The sequence below is a fragment of the Odontesthes bonariensis genome, chromosome 14 (assembly GCF_027942865.1).
Source record: "Odontesthes bonariensis isolate fOdoBon6 chromosome 14, fOdoBon6.hap1, whole genome shotgun sequence".
NCBI classification, from domain to species: Eukaryota; Metazoa; Chordata; class Actinopteri; order Atheriniformes; family Atherinopsidae; genus Odontesthes; species Odontesthes bonariensis.
The window spans coordinates 28,055,984-28,080,060 of NC_134519.1; the positions used below are offsets into that span (position 1 = coordinate 28,055,984).

The 24,077-nt window shown below is 41.4% G+C and overlaps 1 protein-coding gene across 1 annotated transcript; it reads left to right on the forward strand.

Annotated features, from left to right (window-relative positions):
* Positions 1–6,210: 6,210 nt before the first annotated feature.
* Positions 6,211–22,373, forward strand: col6a2 (collagen, type VI, alpha 2). Its single transcript, XM_075483870.1, has 32 exons — positions 6,211–6,405; positions 8,552–8,644; positions 8,769–8,869; positions 11,805–11,948; positions 12,744–13,106; positions 13,184–13,204; positions 13,298–13,363; positions 13,453–13,551; positions 13,655–13,681; positions 13,828–13,854; positions 13,959–14,003; positions 14,112–14,165; positions 14,255–14,317; positions 14,403–14,465; positions 14,554–14,607; positions 14,688–14,723; positions 14,811–14,873; positions 14,997–15,059; positions 15,173–15,235; positions 15,324–15,386; positions 15,495–15,545; positions 15,632–15,730; positions 15,809–15,871; positions 15,950–15,985; positions 16,081–16,126; positions 16,209–16,361; positions 16,458–16,552; positions 17,520–17,701; positions 17,808–17,986; positions 18,099–18,137; positions 20,088–20,422; positions 21,374–22,373. The coding sequence occupies exons 2-32, from the start codon at positions 8,569–8,571 to the stop codon at positions 21,626–21,628; spliced, it is 3,024 nt and encodes a 1,007-aa protein (XP_075339985.1). The 5' UTR covers positions 6,211–6,405; positions 8,552–8,568; the 3' UTR covers positions 21,629–22,373.
* The last annotated feature ends 1,704 nt before the right edge of the window (positions 22,374–24,077 follow it).

The following is a 24,077-nucleotide window of genomic DNA, read 5'->3' on the forward strand; positions in this document are numbered from 1 at the left end:
TGTCAGAATCCAATAGAAGTAACTCTCATCATTACTTCTATTGGTCAGATATTTCCTCTTGCTACACCCTCTACAATGGACTAAAAGATTTAGTTTTAGTGGATGCAATGGGGTCGTGAGGAGGTTTTCAGACAATATGATAAAAAATGCTCCAGAAAACATCACAGACCCCACCTTTAAGGCCACATGTCAACTTGCAATCGCCTCAAATGTGTCAACTGTCATTCTGTTCAATCAATACCAATCCATCCATCAATTTAATGCTTAATCCAACTCAGGGTCGCTGGGGGCTGGAGCCTATCCCAGCTGTCATTGGGAGAAAAGGCAGGGTACACCTTGGACATATCGCCAGTCCTTCACAGGCCCACACACAGACAAACAAGACACACAATCATGCACGTTCTCACTCACTCCTAGGGACAATCTAGAGTCACCAATTAACCTGACATGCATGTTTTTTGGGCCTGTGGCGGAAGCTGGAGTACCTGGAGAGAACCCATGCATACAAGGGGAGAATATACAAACTCCATATAGAAAGGTCCCCGGCCAGGATTCGAACAGTTAACCCTTCCCTCAATACCTGCTTAATCCAATTCATGGTTGCTAGGGGGGCTGGAGCCCATCCCAGCTGCCACTGGGCGAGAGCCAGGGTCCACCCTGGGCATGTTGCCAATCCATCATAAGGCCCCACCGAGACAAACTACACAAACAACCATGCACACGCATTCACATCTTGGGTCAACTTAGAATCACCAATTATATGTTTTTGGACAGTGGAAAGAAGCCAGAGTACCTGAAGAGTACCACAACATGCAGGAGGCCTTGTGAAATCATGGGGAGAACAACTCCACACAGAAAGACCCCAGTAGAGATTCAAACCTGGAACTCTTTGCTGTGAGGCCACGGTGCAAGTCATCACACCACCATGCAGCCACTCTCATTCTACTGAAATAAAATCCTGATTTTAGAGCCACAGCTTCGTCCGACAAGAAAACACCATTCAAATAGCTTAAGAGATGATATATCTGCAGTGAATTCAGCTATACTTACATCCAGTGGTGGTCCGACACTGATTTACGCCCTCCCGCGATGCCGCCCCGGGCGCCTGCCCGGTCGGTCCGCTCCTAGAACCGCCCCCTGCTTACATCTACATTGATATGCCAAAAAGAAGCGGCAAAATGCTTTCTCAAACAGTCCACGGTGTCAGAGTGTCTAATGTCTATGCATGTTTATTGGAACAATGCCGGTCCCATTAAATGGCCAGGTTAAACTCTATCCGTAGCTTGTCTCTGATTGTCTGACATAGGCTCAGTAGCTAAATGGAGATAGAAAATACCAGGCCTTCTAGTCTATGCCAATCTCATCTAATCTAGCATCATCATTCAGTCAAAATGTAAAAACAAGAGTTTCAAGAACACCTGCTTTTCAAATGCATTTTAGCATTGGTGTTGTGGGTATACAGAGTTTAGATCAAAACGCTAGGCTAGGCTTTGAGCCACAACATTTTTCAAGAATTTTTTTTCAGGTTTGTTCCCCCTATTCAAAGTCATTGGCGTAATATTTTTACAGATCATTACTTAACCAGGAGGTAGAATCGTAAAACCAGAGGGTTTCAAAGTCTGATACAGTAAGTCCCCCCCCGCCCAGATAAAGTTTAGAAAAAAATACCATAGGGGCATGATTGAGTTTATTGATACCATACACACTTAAGTCATGAGTAAAGATAACCACATATTCCTGTTTGACAAATTGAGACTACACTAAATACATAACTAGTCCCGTATTGGGGGTTTTTGCAGTAATTTTTACACTGGTCAAAATAGTCACCATAACCTGCTGACATCTGGGTTTTTTTGGAGTGCAGACATAAAGTGTTTAATCAGCATTCAGTCCTGTTTGAAAGTACTTCTGCAGTGGTCAAGAGTACTCATTTGCGTTGGTAAAAACATAATGTCCAGGTGCTCGCTATTTTTTCCATGAGGTTGCAGCGGTCTAGGCTGCAAGAGTGGACACAGCTCACTTTTTCTTTACCGAAACACATTTAATAAACTTCCAAAAACATCACAGACAAAAAGAGATGTGACTGATTGATTTTCTTGCTTGGAAGACAGGTGGGAGCTCACTCTCAGAGCCTTTGTGTGAGGCTGACAAAAATGATAAACTAGCCTGTTTAGTCACACTGCTTTTGGTGCAAAAACAACATGTGATATGTAAACAGTGTGTCTGAGGAAGGACCTATGTACATTTTCCAAAGTAGGTACCAAATTCAGTTGGGATCATTACTTTGGTGAGAGTTAAGTTTTCATTACTAATTACTATTACGAGTTAATTCCATGCAGACATGCCAAACTGGAATACCGCTGTCAATCAAAAAGGCCCTGACCTAATATAATTCTAACAAGTAAATTGCATAAAAACTGACCCCCTCTTATAGTTGTTATGAATAGACAAAATAGCTATACAGGCAGTTTTTGTACCGTGCTGTAAAATGTATTTCTACTGTAAAGACATTGTTAATGTTAGCTACCTAACATTAGCATTTAGCTCAGTGTAGCATCAGTTCAGAGTGTAAATATAGAATGGACATAGCCCCGCTGATCTCAGCCATGAGCCAGTCTTTGATTCATATCTAGAAGATGTGAATAAGAAAACTTAAACGTAAACTACAGAATTAAAAAAAATTGCACTAATGGGGAAAAAAAAGGTGATTTATTTCATTTTTTTAAGGTGATTTTTGCCTGTTTCAAAGAACTTGATACACATTAAGGGAAGTAGAAACAGATTTGTGAATGGTTTCACAAAGCTGACTTTGTGAATTGTTTGTGGATTGTTTCATGAAGCTGGCAAAGATTGAGATGACGTGAATTATAACCACTATTAATATTGCCTATGTTGCAACACTTTGGTAACACAATGCAACCAAGATGTGCTTTGCAAATGAATGGATATCCAGCGATTGATTTGTGATCTGCCTTTTCAAGTTTGGCATTCCGCTGTTGCCAGGTTGGTTGTTTTGGGACCAAATTTAAAATACAATAAAAAAGGAAAAGAAAAGTGAAACTTGAAAGTTATGTATCTTGGAGTATGATCTATTTTATTATAGGTTTATTTTCAATATGACCATAAACACACTGATCAGGAGGTGACCTAGCTAATGACACCTTAAAGCCTTGTGAGCTTTGCTTCAACTTCTCACTTCCGACTTCCATTTTTTTCTATTATCCTCATAGAGTATGCTGATATTAGAGTAAACACAGAGTGTACTGTAGATGTCTCTTTTAACTTGTTCAGTGCAATGACATTTTGAATGACTTTACACTTTTAGCATGACCTATTGCACTCAATGATTGCAAATTTGGTCACCATGTGCTGTGGTTTCAGTATTTATAGTGAGTAGAATACAATAAAACCAACAGTAAAGATGCACTGGAGTATGTTGACCCACTATGACCCCGTATGAAAAAAAAAAAAAGCTGAATCGGTCTTCAACAACACAAAACCTGTGTGCTGGCTTTGAGTGCAGCTCGCTCAGGTGCCAGGATTGCTGCTCTGCAGCCTAGCTGACCTCTAACTTTGTTGCAGAAGGAATTCTTCCTGCAGAGATGAGCGCTTTATCACCACAACAAAATCCTTTTTCAATTTGTGTTTCACTTTTTACACATTTTGCAGATTTATATATCCCCAAATATATGTCTCTGTCTCTCAACAGAGACATATATGGCTGTCTCTGTTGCTCAACAGGACACATGTTTTGTATTAGACTTGAGCCTAAGGGCTGCAGCAGAATTTCTGTGGAACTGCCACGGTTTCAAAACCTCCTCTGTCTTACGCCCCTTTGATCTCCATTTCTTAGCAACAGTTTTATTCTTGAGTTTGTGCATTTGTGCTGACGCCCAGTCTGCAGTGTTTGATACATCGCTTCCTGTGTCAGAGTCATTCCTGAAAGTTTAGAACCAAAACTGTGCTTATCAGAGCCCTTTTTACATGTGTTTGTTTGTTTGGGTGTGTACAAGTATATGGGTGTGTCCATTTGAGAGTTGATGCATGTTTTTGTGCATGATTTACAGCATGCCAGCATGTTGGTCTGTATGATTTGTGTGCATGTGGCTGTGTTTTTGTGTGAGGAAATGCTTTTTGAAAATATGGCTTGGCTCTTTTGCAGCTTTTCTGCAATTTCCTCCCTCCTCTCGTTTTCTGAAGCTTCGGCGATGGGACCTCTCTATTGCCTCACTCCCAGGCCTCAGCATAACGTTTCTTCCAAGGAAATTCACTGGAAACAACATTTGGTCTTGACCATAAATTTGCATGATCATGCGTGTACAATTTAGTCTGTGTGATGCACTGAGATAATGACTCCCAGATGTCTTGTCTGAACAAAAAGCACATCTGGGGGAAAAAGAGGAGCAGAAAAAGGGGGTCAATGTCATCTTGTCTGTTTCATTGTAATATTGTATGTCTTCTTAAACAGGGCTTCCTTGGCTCACAAGCAGTGCTGGAAAGCATCACTCTCATACACAGACTGTCACAGATACAGAAAGCACTGCAAATAACCTCTACAGCTGTCACTTTGTGTATCTATGCTGCCTGCAGATCGTATGGACATAAACCTGCTGTTTGAATAAAAGGATTTGAGGATTTTCTCCCCTTCTGTCATCTCTTTGCCTGTTTGCCTTGTTGGCACATGAAACAAATTAAGCTCTTTCTGTGGAAGAGTGAAGGAAAATAGTTGTGGCTATTTTTTTTACGGAGGAGGAGCTGTTAACGGCTCTGGAACAGGTTAAGCAGAAATCTCTCCAGCCTGAAAGGGTCTTTTGCTCCATGTGGGAGAAATTTAAAAAAAGAAATAGAATAGAGAGGGAGTCTGTGAGAGAAAAGGGGAAACAGAGGCAGAGACAGAAAGGCTGAGACTGGTTTATTCTTTTCGGAGAGGAAGGCCATTCCTGTTCTATGAGTCACGCACAAATTTAAGAGAGACCAGATTCCCCCCCATACACACACACACACACACACACACACACTCAGTCCGATCCACCCTTTCTTCCTCCACCTCCACATCTCTCCATCACACACACACATTACTCTGCTCCTCTGTCCTTCTCTTTTTAAGGAAAAACTCTTCCCCCGCCAGCCAGAACAGAGAGAGGCACTCCGCAGTAATAACTCTGGTCAACAGCTGGCCCTCTCCCTCTCTTCGTCCTCTTGTCTGTCTCAGCACTTCTTCTTTTCATCTCCATACTTGCTGGCTGATGTCTCGCCTCCAAACACCTCAAAACTGAACAGCACACAACACCTTCAGATTAAGTTAAAGTAAGACGGCAACTTCGGAAGTTGCACCGTCAAGCATTTAAGCTTTAGGTTCTAAGGCCTTATAAGGTCTTTTTGAGGGAATTCTAAATTTTTTCTTTGGCCTCCTAGTCCACCTCCTCTGCAGTATTCATCTCCAGCATCTAGAAGCTTCAAACTGACAGTGTTCTGTGCTGAATATCACAATATTGTGTCCATGGAAGCCCTACATGTATGAACAGCAACAATGTAATGAAATAAAAGATATTTTACATTTACAATGTAAATGTGTCTGTGCAGATGGAACAGGCACTTCAAATCCTCTCCAAAGTGAGACCTCCCACCATGTGCAAAACAGTTTGACAAATAAAAATAGGCAAACTAGTAATGGGAGCACCTTCAAATGGATAAACATTATGGGGAGACTCATGGCCAGGCTGCAAGTGTTTACCCCAGCTGTAAACTCCGCTTGCTCGGCCTTCTAATTGGAAACAGACCACAAGATAGGTAACAGTTCGCGTGTGTGTTTATGAGTTTGCTGGGGCACAAATCTGCTCTTTGTCCTGTTCTATTTCATTCAGCACCTCCACATGTTTGAGATTAACTGCATATATGTCCTAAATGCTCTATCTGAGCTGCATGAACGCAAAGTGTGTCCCCAGGCTCGCCATGTGTTCCACCGCGGGCCACGTCCATCTCCTGATGCTGAACGGACATTACAAACTGTGGAGTTATGCTTCTCCGAGGAGAGAAGCCAGATACTCTGGCATCGCATCATGCTGGTGAATGCTAGTAACATCAATACTCAAGCCAACGGGAACACGCGCACGCGCGCAGAGGTTCCAACAGGGCCACGGCGCCCCCAAGCGGAGGACAGTGAGAGCTGCGGTGAGTCGCGCGCGTAGAGGAGGAGGGATCAGGGCTTGGAGCTGGGGCTGGACCAGGACAGGAGAGCGAACGGACGACTCTTGTGCGGGAAGTAAACGCGCATCCAGGGCTCTCTTTTCCACTTTCTCCTCCTGTATCCCTCCTAATTCTTGAAATTTTCCGTCCTGTGGAGATGAGGATATAATCAGCCGCGGAGCAGCTGCTTACGAAGTTTTGAAATTGTAAAGGATTCAGGTAAGCTTCACTTTTACGCATTAAAATTTGCCAAGCTCATAATTCCATCTTTCTCCCAAATTTATCTGTCTCGCTTCCTACTCCTCTTCAGTTTTCACAAAAAGAAAAGTATTTGTTTACTTTTGTTTTTGTTTCTATTCTTGAAACTTTCTTTGGCGTTTTCTCTCGAACTTTGTTCGCACAGCAGTTTGGACTGGCTGCACAGCTCCAGTGGAAAAACTACAAGCTTACTACTGGCTTTACCTGCTGCTTAGCTCTATTTATATTGTCCGTGTTATTCACCTGTGCAGTGAAGAGGGGCTTTGGGGACTCTCACACACTCTCAGTGTCTGAACAGTGTGAGAGGATTTTGAACATCTGCAAGAGCGACTGCTTCCCAGCGCACAGCTGTCTGTCCGCTGGAGGGAGCCACAGCAAAGCGCGCGGCTGAGGATGCGTTGAGTGGTTAAAATGAATCATTTAAGGAGAAATATAAGTGATGATTAGCAGAAGCGATTTGGCTTTACTTTAAAAAAGTTTTTTTTAGGAACAATGTGTTTTCTCTTGTTTTCCACTTGACAGTTTGTTTTTACAGTGTATAGATTCAGTGGCCTGCAGTGTCAGTTGGCTGTGGATGGCATTTGCTGGGTGTAGGATGTTTAGGTTGATGCAGGAAGATGGATGCAACAACATTCTTCTTTTTGTTTTTTGTTTTTTTTACACGTTGCTATGGCTCTCCACAGACAGTGTTTCAACACAACCAGCATCATTATGAGCATTGGGCTCCGTCCCTGGAGCCGAGCCCGTAAAAGCCTCGCTTACAGTGCCTACCATTATCAACGCCCTTCATCTTAGAGAAGGTCAAAGTTCAGCTGTCACAGTTCCATTTGGCTCTCATTGCCAGTTCATCATGTGGCTAACAAACCTAGGGACTACCAGGCATACTTACATTCACACATGCCATCGATTTTGATACACCAATGTTTTAATCAGCCGTGTCTTTGGACAGTGAGACGAAACAGGAGCTCTCAGAGAAGACCCATGCAGGGACAGGGAGAATATGCTAACTCCACATAGAGCAGTCCCAGCTGACTACCATTTGCAAGCCCCGAACCTTGTTGCCTCTAGGCTGCACCGTGGCGCTGCCCTGTGTTTTGACTAGTTCGGGCTGATTCTGTTTAACTGCGCTTACATGTGATTTTGCTTAGTTAAAGTGAACTCTGCACATATATGCAATTCTTTTCTACACGTGTGTGATGGAGATAGCGTCAGTGCATCAAGGGCCTTCAAAAAAGGCTTAATCTGGCCCTGACAAGCACACATTTGATGTGAGCAGGGGGAAGTCCCCTGGAGGGCATTAGACTGAGGCCTTGTAAAATCAGTTGATTAGAAACCAAATTTGAGGCTCATTATAATTAATAATAAAAATGACCCGCTGTCTGATCCCCAGATGTAGCCAGTCTGTTTGTTTACACGTCGACTTCCACAGAATTAGTTTTTCCTTTTTTTTTTCCTTAACTTGAAAGGATTAAAAATGCTACATTGTGACAGATAATCAGTGCCGTGTTTTAGACTTGAACTTGTATTTGTTTAAACTATAAGTCACAGTTATAACCTTAGGCCTGCATGAGTAAAAAAAAAAGGCTTATTGAATTCTAACAGATTTTGGCTGTAGTTTGGTAACTGTGTTAGTTTTTGCAACTCAATTATTCTAGCTTCTGCACCCCCCCTCCCCCTTTTTTTTAAATTGTTTATTTTCTATCTTCAAACACAAAACATAGAGCCATGTTTGACTCCCGTGATGTTTTGAAACCTATTACATAACCATATGGCAGCCATTTTGGTCCTTGCTCGACAGTAAGACATTTGTTTGCCTGACACTGAATGTCAAACCGGTGCAGAATTTAATGTTAAGTAATGTTAGACATTTTGGTGAGAACTGAATAATGCTACATGAAAAGCTGCTTTACTTTATAGGGCTTTTATGGTGCGGGGTTGTTCTCACACACATTCTTCTTTTTGCTTTAAAATTTTTGTATTTTTTAAGTTCACTCTTTTCTTTTCTTTTTATTTGACCTTTTCGTCCACTGCCCGCTTATTTGACTTTGATAGAAAAAGTGAGAAACACATTTCTGGCTTAAACTTGTCTTTGGTATCTCTTTGTCAGACAGGAGAAGAGAAAAGATGCTACGGTTGGAGGCCGTTGTGTTCTTTCTTCTTTTTGGAGCCCTGACTCATGCACAGAATGCAGAGTGCAACCGTGAGTGCCACAAATCCTGAACTCCTCACAGCCACAGTAACAGTGGCGCAACATCAGTATGTACACATTTTCATTTAAGAATGAGGTTTAAAAATGCTTTTTTGTGTGTGTGTGTTCCCTACAGAGACCAATGAGTGTCCCATAGAGGTGTACTTCACTATAGATACGTCTGAGACCGTTGCCCTGCAGGAGTCGCCACCTGGAGCACTGGTGGAGAGCATCAAGGTTCCACATTAATTTACTTTCTTTTTGGGTTTTTTTAAACCTCTCTTTTTAAACACTGTCTGGGATAGTCATAGTAATGAAGACACAAGTGTAGCGGCCAAAGAAGACTTTATGTTTATATGAATAGGAATTAATGCTTAAAAAGATAGATCATATATTTTGGATTTATAATTTAATAGATATGTTTATTTCATGGTAAAAATGATGACTATTACATAGAAAGGTTAAAAGAATTATAATTTATGTTCTTAGTATATTTGTTACCTATAGATTAAAAAGGTGTACTGTCGCTTTAAGGACTGACCGAGCCGGCCACCTTAGAAAATGTTTTTGCGCTTCTCCCTTCAGAGCGCCAGGAACTATTGAAGCAAACAGTTTTCTTACCTGCAGCTCTGCGCCTCCGGCAGATATTAGAAGCCTTGAGTTCAGCAGTTTATATTTAAGTTAATTCATTTAGATTTTTGTAAGTGTCAAGAGGAGGAGTAAAACTTCAACTTCTCATTCAAAAGTTGTGGAGTGGATTTATTTCAACTACATGGATATTCACAGCTGTGGAAACAGGAGCAAGTGGGCTGGAGAGGAGTTTCAGTGTAAGAAGTAGCAATTTCCTAGTGATCAATAAGAACAAGCCTCTACAACAAGTTTAATTTGTAGCATAAAACTAACTACATTTCATTTAGTTGAGCAAGTTGAGAATTTTTCCCAATACTGCAGCATCGGGAAGATTTGATAGTTTATAGATTACTCAGAACTGTGTTAATTATCTAATGAGTAATGTATGGTGAATACTTAATCAAAGTAATGTAAATCATTTGCGATTATTTTTTTAATACTTTTCTTGCAAGTATTTCCATAAGGTGGGAAGTAATAGTGTGGAACTATTACTGACATCTAGTGTTCAAGTTGAAGACAGCCATCACAAATGCCATTTGTTCTCGTCTTCTGTCCCAAACTTGCTTGGCCTCTTCATGTTTTTTGCCTTTTTACCATTGTCGTTTCACGCAATTAAATAATCTCCTATTAAATAATAAGTGTGATCTTGATGTGCATTTCGTGGCTGTAAATTGGCCGTTTTCACGTTTTAAGGACCTGCTGGGTATATACCATAGACAGAAATATTTCATCCATCCATCCATTTTCTATACCGCTGAATCCGTCGGTCGGGTTGCGGGGGGGCTGGAGCCTATCCCAGCAGTCAATGGGCGAGAGGCAGGGTACACCCTGGACAGGCCGCCAGTCCATCGCAGGGCCACACAGAGACAAACGAGACAAACAACCATACACGCTCACACTCACTCCTAAGGACAATTTAGAGACACCGATGAACCTAACATGCATGTTTTTGGACAGTGGGAGGAAGCCGGAGTACCCGGAAGAAATATTTAATTGTAAGGCTAATTAAAAGAAAAACTATTTGTTTTGAAAAATAATTAGATACGAATAAAAATTTAGTTTTCAATAGTAATCTTCTCTCATACATCTTTATTAGTATTACACATTGTAATTTAGATGATAACTGAAAAATGTATTTTTGTACTATTATGTACCATTAATCACTGAAAAACTCAAAAAGTTAGATTTTCTTTTGCAATACGAAAACAACAACTAAAACAAAATAAAACTCAACACCTTGATAGCATGGGTATAATGTCGCATCATGTCCTGCATTCAGTGAGTTTGGATCTATGAATATGCTAATCTAGTGCTACCCACATCTCAGACCACCACTAAATGAAAAGCTATTAGGGGAAGTTAGCCGGGGGCTGGTGGGGGCAAGCTCATTCAGCCCAGAGCCACGTCGTGGCAGCCAGCTGCTCACTCTCTCTGTCAACTTCTCATCATAGCTTGTGTTAGCTTCTCATTCCATTGGTTCCCCAAAGTCCATGCGAAGAAGCTGTGCTGCTCCGCCCCAAAAACAATAAAGATGGGTTACTAATGCCTGTCTGACCTCGCCCTTCTGAGACTGTGTAAATCTCACAATAACACTCAACATTGATTCTTGTTAACTTCATGAACTTGCCAACACATCATTTTGTGATGAATGGAAATTAAACATACATTTTCAACGTAATAGACAGAAATATGGTTGATTTAACCTATCTCAAAAATTCTTTCTCAAGTTTGAGTATTTTCTATGTTGACAGGCAGCATTTTAGTTGAGCAAACAATAAACCATAACCATAAACACTTTTAGAAAGGTTTGTATTTTTAGCACTGAAAGGCGTTGTCTTCTGATGACATGGCCGCCGGCCTCGGTGTGGTCAGCTCGTCACAAGCATGATAAACTTAAAGTGCTTTTGGCAATTTGCATAGATTAGACAAGAAGCAGTGACGATTCAAACAACAGAACTAATCAAAAGCAAAACTCAAAATTTTGCCAATCATTTTGCCATCTTAATAATTCTAAGAATCTCTCCATTTACATACCAGTGATTGTCATTGTGTTGTCATCTCACCTTGACAACCAATAAAATGTCATGCTGTAATGTGTTAATGGCATTGAAAAGAATGTATGTTAGCCCAAATTTTGATCTTTTCCTAATGTTAACCGAGTAGTTTTATTGCCTCACTGTGATCAGAAATGACTTGGCTAATGCTAACTTAGTATTTCTGATACTTGTAAAGCATGAAAAGCGAGAGACACTAAAAGAAAAGAGTAAGTGAATGAAAGTATTAAAAACAGTTGTTCCTTGGATATAACTCCTTTATAATGTCTTTATTCATAACTTTAGTTTTATTCACCATTTTTTTCACAGCGACTTGAATGGAAACTACAGTATTTGCATTTAATTGCATGTAACTTGTTACTCTTGAACACTGTTAGGCACTTGGAAACACTGTGCTCCTCTGGTTATGACAAGTCAAAAAGTCTGTTGGGAGAAGGTGTGTTGCTTAAAACAAACCACTGTTGACCACAGGGGTCTTTTTCTTGCAGGTTTTCACAGAGCAGTTTGTAGAGAAACTGAAAGATGAAAAACTTAACGGGGTCGTACAGATCAGCTGGAAAATCGGTGGTCTGCACTTCTCTGAGACACAAAAAGTTTTCAGCAGCATTGGACCAAAGGATAATTTCATTAAGGTAAGTGGCACAGATCCACACACACGTGCACTTGTGAGACTCTCCTTTTTGGGTCATTACATTTACATCCAAAAAACTGTGGACAGCCTAACCCTAATATATCTAATAAATATGTCTATACTATGTAATCAAGATGTGACTGCCTAAACATTGAGCCCCGAGCAAGTAATCCTACTTGTACAAACAGACCTTTTTCACTGAGGCCATTTTAGCATGAACAAGTATGTAAACACCAACATCACTTGTGACTTTTTCAGAGGTTGTGTGTTATTTAGGTAGTGTGCCATCATTAATGGCATCTCTGCCATTTTATGTCAAAGTGGGTGCTTTAAAAAACTGCGAAAAAGGGTGTTCACTGTCTGGCAGAGGGGTGCACACACACTTATATGTCTCATATATGTCTGTTAAATACACATGTATCCATGAGGCAGCAGTCAGTTAACTGGAAATGGGGGAAACATTACTCATAATGTAATAATCATAATGTTGCAGTATTTTTTCCCCCTCTACAATCATAGTTACACATTGGTTACATCCCTCCTACTCCCCATGAAAAAAATAGCTTAAAAAAAACTAAAATGTGCTTTTTTTTTTTGTTTATACTAAAGTCTTTGTACAGATTTCTAAATCAGTCATCAGGCTCTTTGTTGCAGGTTTGTCTTTAATTGCCAGGACCTAGTTGGTGTCAGTCTTTTCCTTTAACTCTGCAGCAGCATGATAAGACGTTGAATTCTGAGTTCTTAATTCAACATTTGAGACTAAATGACCACCTTTCAACATCGTCACTTTTTCCAGGAACTCAGGAAAATCGTTTATCTGGGCAAGGGCACCCACACTGATTGTGCCATCAAAAGAACATCCGAGGAGATGCAGCTCTCAGCGTCAGTCTCCAAAGTTCTCCGCTTTGCTGTGGTCATCACCGATGGCCATGTGACTGCAAACCCATGTGGGGGTATTAAGATGACAGCAGAGGAAGCTCGGGACAAGGGCATCCGAATCTTTGTTGTGGCAGCGTCGACGAACATTGAGAAGACGGGTTTGATGGACATTGCCAGCTCGCCAGCTTCAGTCTTTAGGGATAACTTCATGGCTGTGGATCTTAGCCAAGGCAGAGCCACTATACATACATTGACCATGGATCGGATCATCAAGAGCATGGTAACACACAAACATACACACAGATGAAGTATAGCTTTGACCCCCTGCTCATGCTTGTTTTTTTTCTGTCCTCACAGAAACATCTGGCATATACAGAGGTAAGGCCCAAGCACTAATGGACATGTCAATAAAATATATACTGGGTTCTGCATGGTCTCTGACTGTTTCTTTTCATGTCCTGCATAATGCAGTGTTACAAGGTTTCCTGTCTGGAGAGAAAAGGGCACCCTGGTCCAAAAGGCCACAGAGGACAGAAAGTAAGTTTTACACACGCAAATATTCACAGTACACACCAGCCACTTCGACCCTCCCTTATATTTTTATCCTTTGAATTGATTAACTGCAGGGAACTAAAGGAGACATCGGCTCAGGAGGAATAAAAGGAGAAAAGGGTCGCTCTGGTGACCCCGGTATTGAAGGTCCTATCGGTCAGCCTGGTACCAAAGTAAGAGGCTTTCACCGGCCCATCATCCACTCCACCATAGCAAACATTACCATCGTTTCAGACTATGATTGGATACATGATTTTCCTTCTCTACTCTCTGCAGGGAGAACCAGGTCTGAAAGGCGACAAGGTGAGGCTGTGGCTTGCTTTTACGCGGATCAGAATATCCTAATAAAGATGTTAGGCATTCAGTTTGTAGATGAATAATTTAAGTCTGGTCAAATTTGCTGACGGTCTTAACTGATAATCATCTACTAATCTTTTTTCTGACCACAGGGAGAGATTGGCACTCAGGGGAGAAGGGTAGGTGATTTTTATTTTTGTTTGAATTTCGGCTCATTAATTATCATACATTTGGGAAAACAACTTGTCTTTAATTTCTAACTGCCCACATTTTTTGTTGCAAGGGTGAGGCGGGTATTCCAGGACGTAATGGAACGGACGGACAGAAGGTAAAACTTTGAAGACCAGCTTTTGTTCAACACTTTTGGGGGCATCTGTTCTGCAAATGACATCTGGTATTCTTTGGCAATGTAATTCTTTGTTTCTCTTGCTTCCAGGGTAAAATTGGACGGATTGGTGCTCCCGGCTGCAAAGGAGACTCAGGCGACAGTGTATGACATTGACTATAATTTAAAAATGTTGGCGCATCTATAATATTCTATGTTATGGTCTGTTTATGGTCTGTATTGAATGGTTGCAGGGTCCTGATGGTCATCCTGGAGACTTTGGTGAACGTGGTCCCCCTGGAACTGCTGGAGAGAAGGTACACTGTCCTGTCACCAATTACGGGTAAAACCCAATCCATCATTCATCCAGCCCATAATTAAATTCTGCTTAATTATCTCCAGGGTGATCCTGGACGCGCAGGTAGACCTGGTTCCCCTGGCTCAGCTGGAGATGTTGGACCAAAGGTAAATCAGAGAACTGTGACAGGATGCTCTTTTTGAAATTGTCCAAGCTCTTGAGGTGAAAAGCTAAACTCTGGTGTTTACTCTACAGGGAGAGAGGGGAAGTCCTGGATCACCCGGCTTTCCTGGACCAAAAGGAAACGCTGTAAGATGCATCACCATGGATAAATGCTTTTAACGAAAGTCATAGAATGCATGGGTTAATCTGTCTGTTTGATTTCTTAGGGACCATCTGGAATTCCTGGAGCCAAAGGCGAACTAGTAAGAATATCTCACTCGCAGGCAAATCTTCCCCTACATGTTCTGTTTTTATGCTGCCTGTTGGCCTCATTGACTGCTATTTTCTAGGGGAGAAGAGGAGACTATGGGCAGAAGGGGTCACAAGGGCCAGATGGCGGGAAGGGCGAAAAGGTATTTTATTCATGTAGAGAAATCCACAAGTTATACCTTTTTGCATGCAGATTTTTTTACTATCCACTTGTGCTTCTTTGTTGAAACACAAGGAGGCTGAAGACTTATTGTAATGTGTTACAGGGTGAAATGGGACAAGAGGGCCCAAGAGGATTTTCAGGAGAGATTGGTAACAAAGGGCCAAAGGTTGGAAAAATTGTTCCCACACATTAATCAGTATATGCTTGAAAGAATGGCTTTGATCTATCCCCTGGCCGGTTCCTGTTGCAATCATTGTAAACTTCCTTTGATCTAAACAGGGAGAGAATGGCTTGCAAGGACCTAGGGGACCACCGGGGGCAACAGGAGAGCCTGGGAGAAATGTAGGCTAAAAGTCACATTTGGGAGTCATATCTAAAAGTCACTCAAAGCTACCCCATCCAGCTTGCTTTAACACTGTTTGAACTTCAGGGCACTAGAGGTGATCCTGGAGATGCTGGACCAAGAGGAGATCCTGGATCGTTAGGACCAAACGTAAGCACAACTTTGTGTGTGTGTGTGTTTCTGTGGTTGCATCATTCTTAGTCAGGTTTCAGGTTGCTGCACTTCATTGTCTTGACTCTGTGTGTTATGTCTCCTCAGGGAGACCCCGGAAGACCTGGCTTCAGCTATCCAGGATCAAGGGGACAACCGGTAACAAACATAACACGAACTCACCTCCGATTTTCGAGCTGGAGCTGCAAACTTTACTGACACAAATGTTCATTGTTGATCCGCAGGGTGACAGGGGAGAGAAGGGCAATCGTGGACCTCGTGGCAGCAGAGGAGACTGTGGTAAAAAGGGCCCATCTGGAAATAAAGGAACACCGGGAGAATCAGTATGTACCTACTTGTGTGTAGTTATAGTTGTCCTCTCACCTGGGTTCACGGCTAAGTCATTTCTTTACTTCCAACAGGGTGAACCAGGGTCCATGGGGGAGCCTGGAGACAGAGGACCAGCAGGAGATCCTGGGCGTAAAGTAAGTATGTGGAAATCTACCAGGTAGCACTTTCTAAAAGACAGAGACATGTCTCAGTCTGCTCTTCTCATCTAACAGGGTGGTCCTGGTCCAGAAGGAGATCCTGGCCTCACTGTGAGAACATTTAACATTATCACAGTTTCATAATTTTGACAAACACTAACAGAGGATGTGATGAATATAATGATGCTTTTTGTCTTTTCCTGCAGGAATGCGATGTCATGAACTACGTCAGAGAGACCTGCGGCTGCTGTGGTGAGTTTAATCACCATGGTACGACCATTCATTGACCAAAAAAACACTCAGATCTTTACAAGGTGTGTTTTTTTGTCTCCAGATTGTGAGAAACGTTGTGGACCCCTGGACATTGTGTTTGTTATTGACAGCTCAGAGTCTGTGGGTCTAACCAACTTCACCCTGGAGAAGAACTTTGTCATCAACACCATAAACAGACTGGGATCCTTTGCCAATGACCCTGGTTCAGAGCTAGGTAGATGTGCTGATCAGCGTTACAATGTGCAATGCCAAAACTTTCAAGATCACTGCCAACTTGAGTGTGTGATAACACAGTCATTTGTTTTCCCAGGCACACGGGTTGGAGTTGTTCAGTACAGCCATAATGGGACCTTCCAGGCAATCCTGCCCAATGACCCCAGGATCAACTCACTGACTGCTTTCAAGGTCTCGCTAGCACATACAGAGAAATGAATACAGATGTACAGATTATCGAGATTTACAGGCTGCGCTTTTTTCTCCCTTAAACCCCAATGTTTTTAATTCAATCAGTCCTGATCAGGTGTGTCTGTTCATATTAGACAGAATTAAAGGGATAGTCCGCCTCTTTTGACATGAAGCTATATGACATCCGATACTAATAATATTGTTTATGAACATTGACTTACCCCCTGCTGCGTCCTGTGAGCCGAGTTCCGGCCTCGTTTGCGTTGACGAAAGTAGTCCGGCTAGTCGACTGGGGTTTAAAAAATAAAGAGTTTTGTTTCTCAAAACAATATGTGTTCAAAAGAGTAATACATTTGCATCACAAAATAGTTCTCCAGGAAAAAGTCTCTCCCTATTTTCTCTCCCTGCGTGCTGTGTAGACCGTGCAGACCGAAGTGCAGACCGAGCAGTCCCCTGCTTCCGAGCAGTAAACACCGTAACAGGTGCGGCTATCAGCAGGTGTCGCTGGCATACCATTGAACTAATGGTATACCATTGCACTAATGGTATGCCGGCGCAAATACACCCTAAAGTTTCGCAGAGAGCAGTTTGCCCTCGTTTTGCGTCTGAATGAGTAAATGGAGCTGTTTCCAGTGCATCTCCACATTAAAACACACAGATTGGTAAGATAATGAAAACAGCAGACGACATCAAAGCCTTAGATTCTACAGGATTTTAAAGCAGAGGAACTCCACAAACTTACAAACCAATTTTAATGATCTAATCATATTTAAAAGACTGTGTATATAGTATTAATGGTATGAAAGATGCGTACCAGTGCGCACAATCTCATCGCCTGTGGATGTTTATACATTTGGAAATCTGCGTGGAAAGTGGTGGTGTGAAAGATTAATGCGTAATAAATGCGAGCATGGACATTGACATATGTTCATGGCTAATTCTTCTCCACGTCTTCTCCACTGTTCAGGAAGCAGTGAAGCGTCTAGACTGGATTGCAGGAGGTACGTGGACTCCATCTGCTCTGAAGTTCGCCTACGACACCCTAATCAGGGACACCCGCAGAGCCAAAGCCAATGTCACCGTTGTTGTCCTTACTGACGGACGCTTTGACCCGAGAGATGACGAAAATCTGCTCAACTACCTGTGCAGGTGCAATTGCCACTGTATTTTGAGATTTGGGACTAGAATATATGACAAAGAAAGTTTTATCTGAGCGCTTGTTTTTATGTTTGTGTGTTCTGGTGCATGTGAACAGGCGCCCCGGTATTGATGTGAATGCCATTGGTATCGGAGACATGTTTGAGCAGATGGAGGAGAATGAGAGTCTGAAGAGCATCGCCTGCAATCAGGACAGTAAAGTGTTGAAAATGAAACGCTTTGTAGACCTTGTGGCCGAGGAGTTCATTGACAAGATTGAAACTGTGCTCTGCCCAGGTAAACTCACACAATGGAAACCAACTTTATCAGCAACATATTGATGCAGTGGACTATGAGAAGCTATTATTCTCTACCTTCGTTTCTCTAACATTGTCTGTGTCTTTGCTAGATCCTACCATTGTATGCCCAGATCTGCCTTGTAAATCAGGTAAGACTTTAAAACACAATATATCAAATTATCTTTTGTCCCCTGGGTTCTTCTCTAATTTCAATATTTAGGCATGGGTAACCAGTTCTGTTAGGGGTCAAGCATCAGATAAAGTGCTTTTCTAACTACGTCTTAATAGTGCCGAACACCCTGTCAGACTTTAGATCAGATCTTTGTGAAACTTGTCTTATTTTTGTTTGTACAACTGAGTAACATAGCATGAATGGCTCTGAGGGACACACTTTCAACCATCTTTGTTTGAATCAGTGTGGCCATTGAAATTAATACTGATCTTTTTTCTCAGGACACTTTGCTGAATAGTTGCTTTGAAGCATGTTGATGCCTTTAAAACTATTCTAGAATTTAGATGCAGTCTGGCTTAACCCGCTGTTAATGTCTTTTTTTTTCCTTTTTTCCTTTTCTTTCTATTTTTATTCTTTGAAGAGGTATCGTTGCATTTCCTTTGTTGTCGTGTGATAAAGTCATGGGGCTGTAAGTCATTAAGATCAAACTAACATTTTAGAGCAACTCGGTTTGCCTCCGGCATCGTAATTGGCTGTGTTGATGCATTTGTGGGACCCCGCCCACAATGTTGTTCCACCCACTTGTTGCAGGAGGGGGCATCACTGTGGGGGAAGCCCCACCCAATTGGAATCTACCGGCCGAAGAAGGCAGTCCCTCATTGGTTCCCACCTCTTTGGAGGGTGTGTCCAACCTACTGAACGGCCTGAGCGAGCAGCAGTATGGGGTTGGCATAGCAACCATGGCGTACACAGCCCAGAGAGCCAAACTCACCCAGGGAGAGGACAGACAGCAGTGGACCCAGCTGTTCATCGACTCCTTCAAATATGTCTATGGAGACATAATGGGAGACCCACAGAAAGCCCTCGGGCTTTGCTAGTGCTAACATGCTAACAACGCTACCTCGTCATTGTTGATGCTAATTATTAATAAGCTTTCTGCTGGACATATTTACTTCAAATACTGGGCTTTTTTTTTTTATTCTGCAGGTGCAATACACATCTGGGCTATTGCGGAAGTTTTGCATGATATGAAGCTGGTCCTTCTGTAAGCTTTCAGAGCAGCCTTGTTTTCTAAGTGTTGGGCAAAAAGTCAAATTGCGGATTCATGCTCTGTATGCTCCTAGAAAATAACTGAATGTCACAGAGAAAAATTGGTTAGCAACATATACGTATCACCTCTTCCATCTTAGTGGAGGACTATTTTCCGTAGAAATGGAAAGTAGATGTCATTCAACTGTAGAGCCATTCATGTTACTCTTGTACAGTGGCTCTGTGATGAAACCTCATTTCCACTGTGAATCACAAGCTCATTGAATCACTCTGACATTTTTCTTTTGCTGTTTTGCACATACCCATGGTTACGGCCTTTACTTTTTTTTCCAATGTGAACAATTCATGTGAGTTAAAAGTTATTGCATTTGAAAATATCTGGTTTTATACAAACATATCACAGTATTTTGCATTTGAGTCAGATGTTTGGTTGACTGACTTGGCACGTACAACAAAGGAAATATTGTGTGTTACAGCTTTGGCTGGTGCATGTTTTCCCGCATGTGGCTCGATTTTCAAAGAAGGACGACATGAAAGAAATGACCATGTTGTGGCTTTAACCAACTGTTATGTTATCAGCTCTGTGACTGCAACTATCTGATGTGAACAATGTTGTTTTATTTAATAATGGATGTAATCAAGTTTTTTCCTCGCGTCTCAAGGGAATAAAGTAGTAGAGCAAACTCACATTTTTGTCTTGATGAAGCCAATGCTGACTTCAGAAATTATAGTGGAAATCAAACAGCTCGAACCCTGCTAGCTTGTATGGAGTTGCCAGCATACAGTATGCTTTTTCTTGGCTTTGATTTAAAACATCTGCTCACCAGCTGTTGCACACTGAACAAAGTGCCTTTGCATCTATGTGTGTCTATTACAGAGCCTGCTGTGGCTAGTTGTGTTCAGCGGCCAGTGGATGTGGTATTCCTTTTGGATGGTTCTGAGAGAATGGGTCAGGAGAACCACCGCAGGGCCAAAGAGTTCGTGGAGAAAGTGGCTCAACATCTCATTCTGGCCAACGGGCCGTCAGACGAGAGGAATGCCCGCTTGGCTTTGCTGCAGTACGGCAGCACTGCAGAACATAAAGTGGAGTTCGAGCTCACACATGATCTCACTGTGATCTTAGATTCATTGGCAGCCATGAACTACTTGGAATCCTCTTCTGCTTTGGGCAGTGCCATCATCCAAACTGTCAACAACGTGGTGATAAATAAGGTAACATATAGTCAAACATGTTTAATGAGCTGTAAAATTGCATGATTGTCCTGGAGGATGAAGCACATCAATGCTGACATCTGGTCCTCTGCCTCAGTTGATTCTCAGGGATTAAAGTCCACCAAATGATTAGCTAACCTCAGCTGTGAACCAGTCAAACGTGTGCGTCATTTTTAAAATCATTAAAATCGTAACGTATTAATTCGTAGAGGATTGTTTTCAGTCTTAGTGACCTCCTGGGTTCTCTCGTAGTTTTGAAAAGCCACTGTTATGAGCCGGTTGTGGATTGTATAATCTTTGATCAGAGTGTAGGTTAGCAGCTTCCTTTTTACACAAAGCTAACCTCATCGTCCCCTGGCTTTGGCTTAATATTTATGACACTGTTTACAAAATTCTATTAATGTTCTCATATAATCTCACATCCAGAACCATGTTACACTGAAACCATCGGCGGAGTAGTAGTTAAAACCTGTTTGGGAAACACACACTTTCAAGAAATGCTTGGTAGAAAAATCCAAATCTCAGTCATTCGGGGGAATGAAAACATCTTGTCAGTCAAAACACACACAAAAATTAATTGTTTCTTGTTTGTCCTTCTTTCTGTGATAACATCTAGTCTAACTAATTGAAGAAAACACCTTTGCTGAGTGTCCTTTCATCCTGAACCTGCCATTATGAGATGATTACTGGTCCAACACAACTCAAACTTCCTCAGACCTCAACCCTATAACTCAGAGCCTGATTAGATGGATTTTCTTGTGATTGTGATCTCACAAAACTGCCTTGCCTGGTTATTAACTCTCATCAATAAAATGGATGAGTGCGTTTCATAAAATATCAAAAATTTCCTTTAATCTCAAAGCTGGAACATGCAGGTGTTATGCGAATCATTGCAAATTGCGAATGCACGTTTCCTGAAATGTTGAACTGTTCCTTATATTGTGTTTGTAGGTACGCCGCAGCGCTGAAGTGGCCTTTGTGTTCATTTCTGATGGGACTACTGGCGGGGATCAGCTGGATGAAGGAGTCACCGCCATGAGGAGAGCGGGAGGTGTTCCCACAGTGATCTCCATGGGAAGTGATGCAAACGAAGAGGTGCTGCGCAAATTGGCACTCGGGGACATGTCGGCCATCTTTAAAGGAGCTGACTACACCATGCTGAACACACCTTCATTCTTTGAGCGCTTTATCCGCTGGATATGCTAGTGAGGAACTGTACTGCTCTTCACGATAGAGTTAGAAGGCATAGAATGACAGAAGGACCAGCTCCTTCAGTGTACATGTAAACATTCACAGCGGCACCAGACGCACCTCTGTGATCATTATCATTCCTGGATGTAAGGCACTGAGATGGCTACATGCCCTGTTGTTGTGGATGAGAATGTGTTTACAAAAGCCAAAACAATCCATGCAGGACTAACACATACAGAAACACACACATATTAACACACCAAACATGCAATGTCGCTTGTATTACTCTAAATCTGTCATCAGCACTTCTAACCAAAGCTACTCAAAAGTATCACACAGGAAAAGTACTGAATTTGTACCAAACTAAATGTAGGTTTTATTTAGTTTTTCTTTTTCTTGATGATGTTCAGTTTGCAGCAACATATTTTTCACTCTCTCTCACACACGCAAACGCACACATCCTTTCTTCACAAAGTCCAAATTTACATTAAAGGTGCTAAGGCAGAAAAAAGCCATCTGAGTGGTTCTAAAAAACTTTTTACTTCATGTTATGCTGTAATTACTTTAGTTTATTCAGGGCATAAAACCATGTTGATATGTCTTTTCTAAGGGAGAGACATTACACTTAAATTTTCCACATTCAACCACACAGGAAACTCATACAGCTATACATATGTACGCTGTTGATAATTGCACAGGCATGAAAGAACCAAATCTGTATACAGTAAGTTCAAATAAAGTATAAAGTTGTGACCTCCAACACTGTGTTTTTATGTTTGCAAGGTATGTTCTGAATGTGGTGTCAAATCTTACTATTGAACTATGATATGTATACTGTATATTGTTAGCAATATTTACAGTGATAAGTCATGAATGTTATTAAATTCCCACCTCTAAGGCAGAATCCATCCATTTCTACACTTGATTAATCCAATTGAAGATCGTTGGAAGGCTGGAGCCTATCCCAGCTGCCGTTGGGCGGGAGGCGGGGTACACCTTGGATAGGTCAATGTAGGAACAATGGAGAAAAATGGCAAAAATTCTCCATGAAACTAGAGTTCAGTTCTCCTTAATCTGGACATGATTCCAACTGAATTATGTAGTTTGCCTCACAAACGTTTTTGCAATAAACAGCAACATTTAAATGATTTTTCTCTGGTGTAGAGAAGACAATCCAAAAGAGCCAGGAGCACTGGTGAGTGTGTGAACCTCCATTTGTCAAAAATCATAATGCAGCATCATATGCTGCATACAGTTATTTAAGAAAAGATGAAGACTCGTGCATATACACAACATCGCCGGGAATTAACACTGAGAGAAAATAACATTGTGCATTTTTCTTTCTGGCTGCAAAAGGGTAATCACTGTTTTTAAATTGAGAAAAAGCCCAGATTTGGTCACAGCTTTTTTAACCGATTGTCGGCATGGACTTTTTAATCAAGCTGTATAGCTAAATATTCAGAAGAAGTTACCTTTTTTTTCAATACTTACAATATCTTGTGTCCGCATAGAGGAATCAGTTGCCATACAACTGGAACAGGGAAAAATCAGCTTGATTCAGCATTTAAATGCATGTGGCTTGACTTAGTCTTTTTAACAGATACTTTCATTGTTTTGGCACTCAGGAGACCAACTCAAAGCTCAATATTTTCTCGATCTCTCTTTCAAAGAATCTGTTGGATTACTTTACTTCAGAGCCATGTATTCATAATGCACACAGAGGATGTTTTGACATTCTCTTCCTGCAATTAGCAGACAATCCATGAAGAAGAGCCTTGTCTGGTTAGTTGAATATGTTCCACTAAATTCTGTTATCATTATGCAGCATTAATGGTGCTATAGATGTCAGTTAAAGATATAGAAATTGTGAGTTATGATGTATAAATCTGTTCTTAGCTTCAGCTTGTTTTAAAATGGGAAATAAAAAAGATTTGGTGGGAAAATTTCAATATATAGTGCCGCGGTGAACAACCCAGTCAAAACATAACATGTCATAAGCCAAATAGGGTTCAAATGAATGTAAGTTTTGTTTAGTTTTATTACCATCTATCAGTGTGTTGTATTTTAGAAGCTAGTTATACTCTCAGTTTTGTTGGACCTTCATGATAAGGGCCACTTGTACCTCTGTCAAATAGCAACATTATTTTCCTCTTAAATATATTAGAGTGGTAATAAAAACGTGTACAAGACGGAAATGTACAAGTAAACGACATAAATACAGTTTTGAGAACATATGCTTGGTTGATTTCTGCAGTGAGCTTAATTAAGAGTCTGCTAAGGAAACACAACCCATGAGAGAAAGTTAGCAGTGTTCCTCTCCAACACATCTCACTAAAATGGAAAATCAGCAAACCAGTTGAGCTGGACTGGGTTCATAGACTTAAAAACTTATTTTTTGTGCACACTCCTCAGTTCATACATTGCTTTTACTGCTAACCACAGTCTGCTTTGGAGAATGGCGATT